The 13,622-nt window shown below is 39.7% G+C and overlaps 2 protein-coding genes across 3 annotated transcripts in view; one reads left to right on the forward strand and one right to left on the reverse strand.

The window, feature by feature from the left end:
* The window catches only part of AAMDC (adipogenesis associated Mth938 domain containing), a 33,403-nt gene that overhangs the window by 6,059 nt on the left and 13,722 nt on the right, over positions 1–13,622 (forward strand). The window contains exon 2 of the mRNA XM_030835976.3: positions 2,527–2,676. Within this exon, the coding sequence (XP_030691836.1) occupies positions 2,545–2,676 (132 nt within the window). The 5' untranslated portion in view covers positions 2,527–2,544. The remainder of the gene's footprint in view (positions 1–2,526; positions 2,677–13,622) is intronic.
* Positions 11,451–13,622, reverse strand: part of INTS4 (integrator complex subunit 4) — a 134,463-nt gene continuing 132,291 nt past the window's right edge. Inside the window, exon 22 of one of the 2 annotated variants that reach the window (XM_060303761.2) lies at positions 11,451–11,516. The gene's annotated coding sequence lies outside the window, so the exon portion shown is untranslated. The remainder of the gene's footprint in view (positions 11,517–13,622) is intronic. The other variant, XM_030835971.3, reaches the window with a different exon arrangement.

The raw sequence follows: 13,622 nt of genomic DNA on the forward strand, positions 1-13,622 counted from the left end.
AAGGAAAAGTGAGGTTTCCTTGAGGAAGAAGAAATAACACGTCAATACTGAAATGACAACTCTTGCCTGAGAGCAGCCTGCCAGCCTGCCCTGCACATTTTGCACTAGCCAATCCCCACAGTTGCATGAGCCACTTCTGTGAAATAAATCTGTTAATATATATAGTCTACTCGTGCTGTTTCTCTGGAGAAACCTGAATCAAGCACCTTTTAGCTATTGTACTTATCAATGCTAGAATTCCCATTTGATTCTTTTTTGAAATGTCTCTTTATTGAGATTCTATATTCATTGAGTCATTGTCATAGTTTTTACACTGAAGTATAGTTTTCTTTAAATATTTATTTATTTATTTTTGGCTGCGTCGGGTCTTAGTTGCAGCACACAGCCTCTGTAGTTGTGGCATGCAGGCTCTGTAGTTGCAGCACACGGGCTTCGTTGCCCTGCGGCATGCGGGATCTTAGTTCCCTGACCAGGGATGGAACCCGCGTCCGCTGCACTGGAAGGTGGATTGTTAACCACTGGACCACCAGGGAAGTCCCTGAGGTATAGTTGATTTACAACGTTATATTAGTTTTAGGTATACAACATAGTGATTCAGTATTTTTACAAATTATACTCTACTAAAAGTTACAAGATAATGGCTATAATTTCCTGTGCTATACAATATATCCTTGTTGCGTATCTATTTTATATAGAGCATTTTGTATCTCTTAATCCCATCCCCCTAACTTGCCCGTCCCCTGTTTCATCATAATTTTGATTCTTTATGAATAGTTTCCTTTAGTTCTTTGGACATATTTAGAGTAGCTTCTTTGAAGTCTTTGCTAAATCAAATATATGGGAGTGCTCACATACTGTTTCAGTTGATGAGTATGAGTCACATTTTTTTGTTTCTTTGCATGTCTTGTAATTTTTTATTGAAAACTGGGTATTTTAGATAATGTATTATAGAGTCTGCATTTGGATTTTCCCCCTACATTGTTGTTCTTAGTTTATTTGTTTCTGTTTAGTCACTTGCCTCAACTAAATCTGTGGATTCTGTCTCCCATGCAATGTGTGGCCACTGAAATCTGTATTAAGGGCTTTTTTTTTCTCTCTTTTTTCTTTTTCCTCCGTGCCACATGGCTTGTGGGAACTCCCCAACCAGGGATTGAACCCTGGTCCCAGAAGTGAAAGTGCCAAGTCCTAATCACTGGACCGTAAGGGAGTTCCCCTTGTTTTTACTTTTAAGCTTGGCTTCCTAGGGGGTCTCCTCTGTGCCTATATGTCTTAGTGTACAGCCAAAGATTGTGTTCAAACACCTCAAGCCAGTAAGACTTAACCCTCTCTACTGATGGATCAGTGTCTGTGCTGGGGAGTACATTCAATGTTCAGATGTTTTCATCTCTTCCCTGGCTCTTACATTCTTCTGAGTCCTTCTGAGCCCCCTCACCTCTTCACTTTGCATGTTCTATAGGCTCCATTGGCCCAGAACATTTCCATGACTTAGGCCTATTCCTGTCTTTGATGCATATGCTCACAGCCTTTGCTCCACTCTGGATAGAGAGCTTATCAAGCACCTCTTGGGAATTCCTTTTAAATCCCTGTCTACTCTGACAATCCATTGCTTGTTCCAAACAGGCTTACAATATTAAGGAAGCAGAGCCACCTGCCACCCATATTTACTTGCCACTGAAATCACCAGGTTAACTGAAAATGCTCTAAATCAAGTGAGCCTCCTCTGCCTTAGCAGCAAGACTGTTGGTTTTCATGCCCTGCCCCAATCAAGTTGAACCTCTGTGCCAACAACTGTTGTAGGGGCATGGGAGTAATCCCAGGCAAGAACAACAAAACATCTTACTGTTCTTATCTGAAATTCAGTGGTTTTCATGAATAAGCGTTTTTCAGTTTGCAATATATCTTTAATATTATTTCCAGAGTGCCAAATTTTTATTTTGACAGTTTTGTCCAGCTTTATACCTGCTTTTAGGGAAAGGATTTGTCAACTTCCTCACTCCATCATGCTGAAGTAAATCTCCACCTTTAATTTTACCTCTCAAAAATATCCTGAGGGGCTTCCCTGGTGGCGCAGTGGTTAAAAGTCCGCCTGCCGATGCAAGGGACACGGGTTCGTGCCCCGGTCCGGGAGAATCCCACATGCCGCAGAGCAGCTGAGCCTGTGCGTCTGGAGCCTGTGTTCCGCAACGGGAGAGGCCGCGGCGGTGAGAGGCCCGCGTGCCACAAAAACAAAAAAAAATCCAGAGAATTCCCTCCAGCGTCTGAGAAGTAATTGTAGTATCTAGTTTCCATGGTTGGATGATTCAGGATCCCAAGAAAAACATTTCACTTTTTAGACCTCTGGAGAAGAAGTGACAACCACATAAATGAGAAAGATGCTTCTTAACTCATAGAGGACCAGGGCTTACTATATTTTGTATACAGCATTATAATTTGAAATACATTCTGTTTATAGTATAGCTCCTGTATTTTGGAGCTGTTTCAACCTTACTTTAAAACTGATTTAGTGTATTTTTCTTTTAATTTCAGAGTTCAATTAAGTTCCTTATGTCTTCCCCTGAAATTGCTTCCCTCTCATGGGGGCAAATGAAAGTACACGGCTCTACTAAAATCTATAAGGACTGCAAAGTGTGGCCAGGGGGAAGTCGGGCTTGGGATTGGAGAGAAACAGGAACTGAGGTAAGCTATTAGTGTATGGTTGACACTGCATAAGGCTGACCAAGTGATTTTCAAACTCCTAAGCCATAATGACAAAGTTCCAAGTAAAAAGTAACTATTTCTTTCATTCTCTCTCTCTCTCGATATAATACACATAACATTAAGCTCACCATTAGAGTTTTAAAGTATGCAATTCAATGGATTTTTTGTCATAACCTTGTACAATAGCTACCACTACTAACTCCAGAATATATTTATCACCCCAAAGGAAACCCCATAACCATTAGCAGTCACTACCCATTCTTCCCTCCCTCCAGCTCCTGGCAACTACTACATTCTGTTGCTATAGATGTGCCTATTCTAGATGTTTCATATAAACAAAATCATTCAGCACATACCTAGGATTGGAAATTCTGGGTCATATGGTAACTCTATGTTTCACCTTTTGAGGAACTGCCAGACTGTTTTCCAAAGTAACTGCACCATTTTACATTATAGATGTTAGAAATGTATGATGGATCCAATTTTTCTAAATCCTTCCTCATCAACTCTTATTTGTTTTGCTTTGTTTTTATTATACCACCCTAGTTGATGTGAAATGTTATCTCATTGTGATTTGAAATTTCATTTCCCTTATATTGCAGCTCCTCAAGTATTCTCAGTGTGCCATGCCCAAAACAGGGTCTCCATTCCATGAGTGGAGGTTGGATAAAAGAAGGGAACCCCCTACCTCTCCACCACACTCACTTGGGACTAAGCTTCAGCAATAGATAGCTGCAGGCAGTATGAGAAACATTGATGTCCTGATTCTCCCAGGAAGAAAGCCTTACAGCTGGTAGCTGAGAGAAGAAATAGCCCTATGTTCTTGGCTGCAGCAGTCTGGAGTGGAGTCTCACCTCACTGAACTAGGAGGAGGGAGGCAGGCAGCAGTCTTTCTTGAAATATCACAGATTTTCACCTTTCCTACCAAATATTTATATTTTTTCTTGAATACGTATTTCTTATTTGCTGTTTCCTCTTTGAACCTTTTCCAAAGTCTTGGCATGATTGGGGTTAAAAAAAATTTTTTTTAGGTTATGTTTATTGGTTTGTTTGTTTTAATAATTTACACTTAGGTGCAAGTAATGGAGCTCTTCATCCAGTAGTGATGGAAGTTGATCCTTCCATTCTGAAGGATAGTTTTGCTGGATATACAGTTTGTGATAGACAGTCTTTTTCTTTCAATACTTTGAAAATGTCATCCCACTTTTTTTGGCATTAACTGGTTACTAATGAGAAATCAAATGTTATTAAGATTTCTTTGGATTTGACAAGTCACTTCTCTCTTGCTGCTTTCAAAATTCTCTCTTTATATTTAACTTTTGACAATTTGACTATGATACATCTACATGTGGATCTCTTTGAGTTTATCCTACTTGGAATGTATTGAGCTTCATAGATGTGTAGATTGTTGTTCATCATCAAATTTCGGACGTTTTCACCCATTATTTCTTCAAATATTCTTTCTGCCCCTTCTATCCCTTCTCCTCTGTGAAAACTGTTAGGGAGTATGTTGTGTGTTTTTTGGGGTTTTTTTTTGTAGGGGTTTCCGGTGTCCCACAGTTCTCTTGAGGCTCTGTTCATTGTTTTCATTCATTTTTCTATCCGTTTTCTCAGATTGGATCATCTCAATTTACCTATATTTCAGTTTTGCTGATTCTTACCTGCCATTGTACCCCTTTAGTGAACTTTTCATTTCAATATTGTACTTTTCAGCTCCAGGATTTCCTTTAAAAACTAATTTCTATCTTTTTATTATTATTCTCTATTGGGTTAGATACTGTTCTCACACTTTCCTTTAGTTCTTTAGATATGGTTTCCTGAAACAATGACAGAAGTTTCCCTATATGCCTGAAACCAATAGGTGTTCCACTTTATGGTAAGGGGCTCTGTATGCAATTTGGGGTATGTAATCAATACTTAGCCAGACAGTTTAAAACTCTGCTTGCTCCTTGCTTATGCAGACTCTCAAGGGTACCCAGAATTGTGATCTTAGGGCCTTTTCATGTCATTCCTGAGCATGTGCACAATCCTGGACATGTGTTTGGCTTTTTCAATACCAAGGTTCATACCTGAGCTTTTCAAAGCCCCCATAAACATCTCATTTCTTATTTTTTTCATTTTAGTTTATTGGAACCTCTCATTTGCCCTGTTGTCTACTGCCTCAGGCAGCTGCACTGTTAAACAATTGTCTGCGACTGTTTTTGACAAGCTTCTCTGGGATAAAAGATGGTTTGCATTGGCAAGCTCCAAGTCAGATCAAATAAAGAGAGCCTATGAGTGGGGCCTTCCAAGGAACCACCAGACAGGTCAAATAATGACAGTTCTCTGGGAATGGGCATTTGAAGGAGCTTTAATCCATTAGGTGATTGCAAAGCTGGTGGTTTTCACTGTGATTCCAGGTTGTTGCTTTCCAAGGTGACCACAGAAGTGGGGATGGGATAGTGGGGTGTGTTAAAGTCCCCCACTGTTATTGTGTTACTGTCAATTTCTCCTCTTACGTTTGTTAACATTTGCTTTATATATTGAGGTGTTCCTATGTATTTACAATTGTTATATCTTCTTCTTCGATTGATCCTTTGATCATTATGCATATGTCCTTCTTTATCTCTTACAACAATCTTCATTTTAAAGTCTACTTTCTCTGATAAAAATATTGCTACTGTGGCTTTGTTTTGATTTCCATTTGCATGGAATATCTTCTACTGTCCCCTCGCTTTCAGTCTGTATGTGTCTCTAGATCTGAAATGAGTCTCTTGTAGGCAGCATATATACAGGTCCTGTTCTGTATCTATTCAGCCAGTGTATATCTTTTGGTTTGTGCATTTAGTTTGTTTACATTTAAGGCAATTATCAATAGGTATGTTACTATTGCCATTTTGTTAATTGTTTTGGATTTGTTTATGAGGTCTTTTTTCCCCTTTCTTCTTTTGTTCTCTTCTCTTGTAATTTGATGACTATCTTTTTTTAAAATTTATTTATTTATTTATTTATTTTTGGCTGTGTTGGGTCTTCGCTGCTGCACACAGGCTTTCTGTAGTTGCGGTGAGCGGGTGCTGCTCTTTGTTGCAGTGCACGGGCTTCTCACTGTGGTGGCTTCTCTTGTGGAGCACGGGCTCTAGGCACACAGGCTTCAGTAGTTGTGGCACGTGGGCTCAGTCGTTTTGGCTCGCAGGCTCTAGAGCGCAGGCTTGGTAGTTGTGGCGCATGGGCTTTGTTGCTCTGTGGCATGTGGGATCTTCCCAGACCAGGGCTTGAACCTGTGTCCCCTGCATTGGCAGGTGGATTCTTAACCACTGCACCCTAGGGAAGTCCTTGATGACTATCTTTAGTGTTATGTTTGGATTCCTTTTTCTTTTTTGTGCATATATCTATTAGAGATTTTTGTTTACAGTGAGGCTTTTGTGTAGCAGTCTGTATATATATATATATATATATATGCTTAAGTTGCTGATCTCTTAATGTCCAATGCATTTTAGATAACCTGCATTTGTACTCTCTTTTCCTCACAATTACTTTTTATTTTTTTGGCCATGCCACACAGCATGTGGAATCTTAGTTCGCTGACTAGGAATCGAACCCACACCCCCAGCGGTGGAAGCACAGAGTCTTAACCACTGGACCACCAGGGAAGCCCCACAATTACTTTTTTTGATATTATATTTTACATCTAATTGTTTTGTGTATCCCTTAACCACTTATTGTGGTTACAAATAATTTCACTACTTTTGTCATTTAACCTCCCTACTAGCTATATGTTTGGATGATTTCCTACCTTTATTGTATGTTTGCCTTTACCAGTGAGCTTTTCCATTTCGTAATTTTCTTGTTCCTAGTTGTGGCCTTTTCTTTTCTGCCTAGAGAAGTTCCTTTAGCATTTGTCGTAAAGCTGGTTTGGTGGTGCTGAATTCTTTTAGCTTTTGCTTGTCTGTAAAGCTTTTGATTTCTCCGTCAAATCTGAACAAGAGCCTTGTTGGGTAGAGTATTATTTGATTGTAGATTTTTCCTCTTTCATCACTTTAAGTGTATTGTGCCACTCCCTTCTGGCCTGCAGGGTTTCTGCTGAAAAATCAGCTGATAGCCTTATGGGAGTTCCTTTGTATGTTATTTGTTGCTTTTCCCTTGTTGTTTTTAATATTCTATCTTTAATTTTTGTCATTTTGATTACAACATGTCTTAGTGTGTTCTTCTATGGGTTAATCCTGTATGGGACTCTGCGCTTCCTAGACTTTGGTGATTATTTCCTTTCTCAGGTTAGGGAAGGTTTCAGCTACTATCTCTCCAAATGTTTTTTCAGGCCCTTTCCCTCTTCTTCTGGGATCCCTATAATGCGAATATTAGTGTATTTGATGTTGTCCCAGAGGTCTTTCAAACTGTCCTCGTTTCTTTTCATTTTTTTTTCTTCTGTTTGGCAGTGGTGATTTCCACTACTCTGTATTCCAGCTCACTGATCCATTCATCTGCTTCATTTAATCTACTATTGATTCCTTCTAGTGTGTTTTTCATTTCAGTTATTGTATTTGTCAGTTCTGTTTGGTTGTTCTTTATACTTTCTAATTCCTTGTTAAAAACTTCTAATTTCTCACTCTGTGCATCCATTCTCCTCCTGAGTTCTTTGATCATCTTTACGATCATTACTCTGAACTCTTTCGTGGGTAGATTGCCTATCTCCATGTCACTTAGTTCTTCCTCTGGGGTTTTATCTTGTTCCTTCATCTGAAACATATTCCTCTGTCTCCTCATCTTTTCTAAATTGCTATTTGTATTTTTATGTATGTGGTAGGTTAGTTATGTTTCTCCACCTTGGAAAAGTAGTCTTCTGTAGGAGACATCCTATGTATCCCAGGATTACACTCCCCTCTCGTCACCCAAGAGCCAGGGGCCAGCTGGTCCCAGGGTAGTGTCTAGCCTGCAGCAGGCTGCAGGACTATAGTTTTCTTAGTTCTGATGTCTGCCCACTGGTGGGTTGAGCTGGGTCTCGGCCCTCTGGTGGGCAGGGCTGTGTCTAGAAGCTGTCTAGAGGCGGCTGTGGGCTCAGGAAGTCTTTAGGCAGCCTGTCTGCTGATGGGTGGGGCTATGTTCCCATCCAGTTTGTTATTTGGCCTCAGGCATCCCAGCAGTAAAGCCTACAGCCTGTTCCGTTCTGCCGGGTCTTGATGTGCCAAGGTGTGTCAGTCTCCAGGAGAGCTCATGCAGATGAATGCTCCCTGATGTTTCTGCCACCATTGTCTATGTCCCCAGGGTCTCCCCCACACCAGGAGACCCTCCAAGACCAGCAGGTAAGTCTGGGCCAGTCTTCTATCAAATTACTGCTTTTACCCTTGGTCCCAGGGTGTATGAGATTTTGTGTATGCCCTTTAAGAGTGAAGTCTCTATTTCCATCAATCCTGAGGAGCTTCTGCGTTCAAGTCCTGCTAGCCTTCAAAGCCAAGTCCTCTTCATGGTGCCAGACCCCTGGGCTGGAAGGCCTTAGTGGGGCTCAGAACTCTCACTCCTGTGCGAGAACCTCTGTAATATAATTAATCTCCAGTTTGTGGGTTGCCCACCCGGGGAGTACAGGATTTGATTATATCGTGTGTCTACCCCTCCTACCGGTCTCATTGTGGTGCCTTTGTTTTGAACTGCATGCACTCATTGTTTTGATCCAGACACCTAGTTGTTTGTTAGCTACCAACCTGGATCTTAAAGAAAGGAATATACCTTTCTTTATAAAAAGAAAGGACTGGTAAAAGAAATGAGAGGGCTTTGAGATGTAGAAGGGACAGAATGAGAGCAGGCTGAGGAATAAGAAGCTATAATGCTTGTGAACCAAATGACTCCATTGGATTGTTTCATAGAGTAAAGCTAGTGTGGTGTAAGAATAGGCAGTGGTATAGTTGAGGGTGTCGGGTGTCTGCAGAGCTCAGTTTACATTTTATTCAGTAGATAAGACATAGCCACTTCAGATACTTAAGCAGGAGATTGATTTGACTGACAAAGATTATCCAGACTATGGGTTTAAGATATATTGGAGTACCAACTTATGAGTGTGCCACACTGGAGAGATTTTTTTTCTTCAGAAATGGATTTAACGCTATATATTATATTTTTCCCATATAAGACTACATGAGTTAGTATTACCCTTAACCTCATTCTGTATTTAAGGAAACTTAATAAGCACAGAGTTTAGAGCTAGAAAGCTAGAAAAATGTGAAATCAAATAGTAAATTCAGGTCAGATTCTAACTTTCTTCCCTGTTCCTTTCTACTACATCATGATTCCTCTTATAAACTTCAACACTAAAGACTACAAAACTGTGAAGTTGCCAGTGATGATAACAGGAAAATAGGAAAAGTTTACTGTAGGTTTAGTTTTCATCTTGTTAAGTTTCATTTGTCAGTAGAATAAACAAGAGGAGGTGTTCTAGAACTTGTTGGAGAGAGAAGAACTAGGAAAGATGAGAGGAAAAGCTGAGCTGTTGACTAGAACTTACCTGTATAGAGGCAAAAGGACATCAAATCAAAGCTATTAAGCCTCAGAGTCCTCATCTATAGAATGGAGATAGTAATATTACCCACCTCACAGAGTTGATCTAAGGGTTACTGTACTGTGCTAGATATGGTGTAGGCACTCAATAAATTAAGCTGTTATTGTTAAGTTAGTAGTAGTGTGGGTGGATATGAAACAGCAAATATCAAAACTATTAAGAAGGTGAGAGGGTTGGATTGGGAGTTTGGGATTAGTAGATGCAAACTGGTATATACAGAATAAATAAACAACAAGGTCCTACTGTGTAGCACAGGGAACTATATTCAATATCCTGTGATAAACCATAATGGAAAAGAATATGAAAAAGTATGTATATATATGTATAATTGAGTCACTTTGCTGTACGGCAGCAATTAACACAACATTGTAATTCAGCTATACTTCAGTAAAAAATTAATTTAAGGGCTTCCCTGGTGGCGCAGTGGTTGGGAGTCCGCCTGCCGATGCAGGGAACACGGGTTCGTGCCCCGGTCCGGGAAGATCCTACATGCCACGGAGCGGCTGGGCCCGTGAGCCATGGCCACTGAGCCTGCATGTCTGGAGCCTGTGCTCCGCAATGGGAGAGGCCACAACAGTGAGAGGCCCATGTACCGCAAAAAAAAAAAAAAAAAAAAAAAAAAATTAATTTAAGAAAAGAAGGTGAAATTGGCAGGATAAGGCAGTTTATTAGATTTAGCAGGCAAAGGAGAATTCTAGCATGGACAAATGGGTAGATGGTAGTGCCATTTATTGAGATTGGGTATATGAAGAGGAGGAACAGATGTGTTTGTGTTTGGGGCAGAGGCTGGGTAGAGAAAATGATTAATTCTTTTGGAATATGTTGAGCTTGAACTTACAATAGGGCATCAAGAGATACCTAGTAGATATTTAGATTTATAGGTCCAGGCACTGTCACATTTTAACTAGATACCTTAACCAAGTTATATAGCCTGACTGTGCCTCAGTTTAACCGTTTATAAAAGGAGAATAATAATGTCTGTTTGTCATGGCTTCATGTAAGAGTAATAAATGGGTTGGGAAGAATAAATTTGAAAAATGCATGCCACTTACCATCATGCAAATTCATTCTTTCTCGCACTCAGTATTTCTCAGTGTGATTCATGGATCTCTTGCATCAGAATCACCTAGAGCTTTGTTTAAAATGCATGTTCTGTATCTCCTGCACTCTTCCCAACTACTGAATCATAATCTCTTGGGGATGGGACCTGGAAAATAACATATTTCACGTGGTTGCTTTGAATACTAAATATGTTCATCTTTGTAAAGCATCTACCACAGTGCCTGTCACATAGTAGACACTTGATCTTTTTAAGTTTTTTCTTTTCTCCCTTAGTTACCTAGCACCACGCCTAGCACATAATACTGCTCTACAGTATGTTTCTCAACTATAATAATGACTGCATTAATTCTTTTAAAAGTCTTGGACATGAAACACTCTGATTTGTACATCAAATGCTGCTTAATAGGGAATCCTTGAGGGAATTAATTGCCTGAGACTGTTTAGGGGATTTCTTTTTACTCTAGAGTACTACAGTTGTTTATGCCATGACCTGATGGAGGTATTATCTCTAGTTATTTTTCATGCTCTAAATATATAGTAGTATTGTTCAGCTATTCTTTTTTTGTGTTTGTTTGGGTTTTTTTTGGCTGGATCACGCAGCTTATAGGATTTTAGGTCCCCAACCAGGGATTGAACCTGGGCCCACAGCAGTGAAAGCATCGAGTCCTAACCACTGGACTGCCAGAGAATTCCCTTGTTCAGCTATTCTTTTTAACAAACTACCCAAAACTTAGTGATTTACAATAATAAGTGTTTATTGTCATGCTCATAGGTCTAGCTGGAGCAGCTCTACTCCAGGCTGCAGTTGGCAAGCTGGCTGGGTACTCCATATGTCTCTTATCCATCTTAGACCAGTGAACTAGCCAGGACCTGATCTTCTCATGGTGTTATCTGAAGCTCACAAACATAAGCCCCACTGAGCAAGTATATTTCAAGGCTTTGCTTGCCCCAGGTTCACCAACGTAAGTTCCCACATCAGTAGGGCACAGAAGTATATTCTGCCCACACTAAGAGGGCAAAAAGAGTGAATATTTGCTGAACAGTTATCCAAACTATCAGAATATTCAATCACATGTTGTACATCTGCATATGAGTTGTTCCTTGGGCAACTTAAACCAAACATATCCAAAGCTGATTTCATTTCCTTTTCCCTACCTCCCCACCCCCCACAAATATCCAGGTACTTTCTTGTGTTCTCCGTCTCCATTAATGCAATCACTATCCACCCAGTCACCTAGAAAAGAAACATCAGACAGAAGTTTTATTTCTCCAGTTTTCTCCTCCACCATATCCAACAAAGTACATTTGTCGACTTGGCCAACATAAAGCTAGTCATGTCACTGCTCTGCTTAGAAAATTTCAAAGGCTTTCCAGAATTAAGCAAAAACTCCTTAGGATAGTGTTCAGGGCCATTTTTTTAAAACAATGATACAGTTCCAAATTTTTCCTTCATTCTCATCCCCTATATTTCATAATACATCTGAAGACCTAGCTATTCCATACCAAATACATATTCCCTTACAAACCTACCATGATCTTTGATTCTCTGTACCTTTGCTAAAACCACTTCCTTTTATTTATTGTTATTTATTTATTTGATTGCGCTGGGTCTTAGTTGTGGCAGGCGGGCTCCTTAGTTGTGGTTCACCAGCTCCTTAGTTGCAGCACGTAGGCTCCTTAGTTGCGGCAGGTGGGCTCCTTAGTTGTGGCATGAGAACTCCTAGTTGCGGCATGCATGTGGGATCTAGTTCCCTGACCAAGGATCGAACCCAGGCCCCCTGCATTGGGAGCACAGAGTCTTATCCACTGTGCCACCAGGGAAGTCCCTAAAACCATTTCCTTTACTTGAAATGACCTGCTCCCCTTGGTACCTGTTGAAATCTTATATATCCTTTAATTCCTAGCTTTTGTTTTATCTCCTCTATGAAGCACTTCCTGATAATCCTTGTGAGAATGAGCTGCTTACTCCATTCTCAGTATTCCTATAATACTTTGTGCCTCTATTTTAGCACTTAGTGCAGTTCACCTGTATTGTACTGACTGTGTATTTACGTGTTTCCCTCACTAAGTGGTGAACTCCCTAAGGGCAAGAACTATGCATTTGGCACAGTGCCCATAAAGTATGGGCTCAGTAAATGTTGGCTGCATTGAATTTTTAATTATAAATGTCATTAAAAAATTTTTTTTATACTTTGTGACATTCCTTCTGAGGTAGGTTAATGTTGTGATTCCTTTTTTATCAGTTTAAGGGTGGGAAGGGGCAGATGATATAGCGATTGCAGAATGGAAATATCAAGAAAATTTACTGTCTTCAACCAGTGTCCTTGAAATAATAATTACTACTACCTACTCCCAAATCTCTACCAATCATTAAACAACTGCTGTGTGCCTGATCAAATATAGCATTTCCAGGGTCACACCACTAATAATTTTTGGAACCAAGATTTGAACCTGAGTCTTACTATAAAGCCTATACTTTTCTACTATTGCATACTGTCCTCACTCATTTCTATCTTAAAGCAATAACTATCTTATTGGAGAAGAGTTTTCTATGTGGAAACATGCATAGGTCTTTCATTTATATATCCTTTTGTTAGGCTGAAAGGGGACAAGGAGGAAGATATGACAAAAGTGTAAATTTAAAAGAAAGCCAAACCAATTAGCAGGCACCTAAAGAGAACCAAAGGAAATGTGGAAACTTTACCCCACCTATTTAAAAAAAATTTTTTATTGACATGTAGTTGATTTTAGTCCCACCTTTTAATTTTAAACAATATTAAACCTATGAAACAGTTGTATGAATATTACAATAAATAGCCACACACCCTTTCTCAAAATCTTCAAGTTGTTAATACTTTGCCACGTTGGTGTTTTCTCTCTAAACACACACACACACACACACACACACACATTTTTCCCCAATCATTTGAGTGTAAATGGCAGATATTTTAGCATTTCTTTCCTAAGAACATAAACATTCTCCTACATAGCCACAATATCATTCTCACAAATAAGGATATGATCCTTGATACAATATTACTATTTAGTATACAGCCTATCTTCCAATTTCCCCCCAAATGCCCTCTATAACTATTGCCGATTTTGTGGGTTTATTTTTATATATAATACAGGCAATAGGTGTAAAGTATAACGTAATTCTCAGAGTCTTGTCCATTTGATCAGACTAAAGGTTCTAGTACTTAGGACGCAAAAGGAAAGATAGATGAGCTGAGCTGTCCCTAACCCTTTCTGCTTTTGTGTGTGTTTGTTTTTGCTTGTGTTTTCCCATTTACCTTCTAAACGTGGTTGACCTGAAAAGCCTATTGAACCTCTCCTGCCC

The sequence above is a fragment of the Globicephala melas genome, chromosome 8 (assembly GCF_963455315.2).
Source record: "Globicephala melas chromosome 8, mGloMel1.2, whole genome shotgun sequence".
Taxonomy (NCBI): Eukaryota; Metazoa; Chordata; class Mammalia; order Artiodactyla; family Delphinidae; genus Globicephala; species Globicephala melas.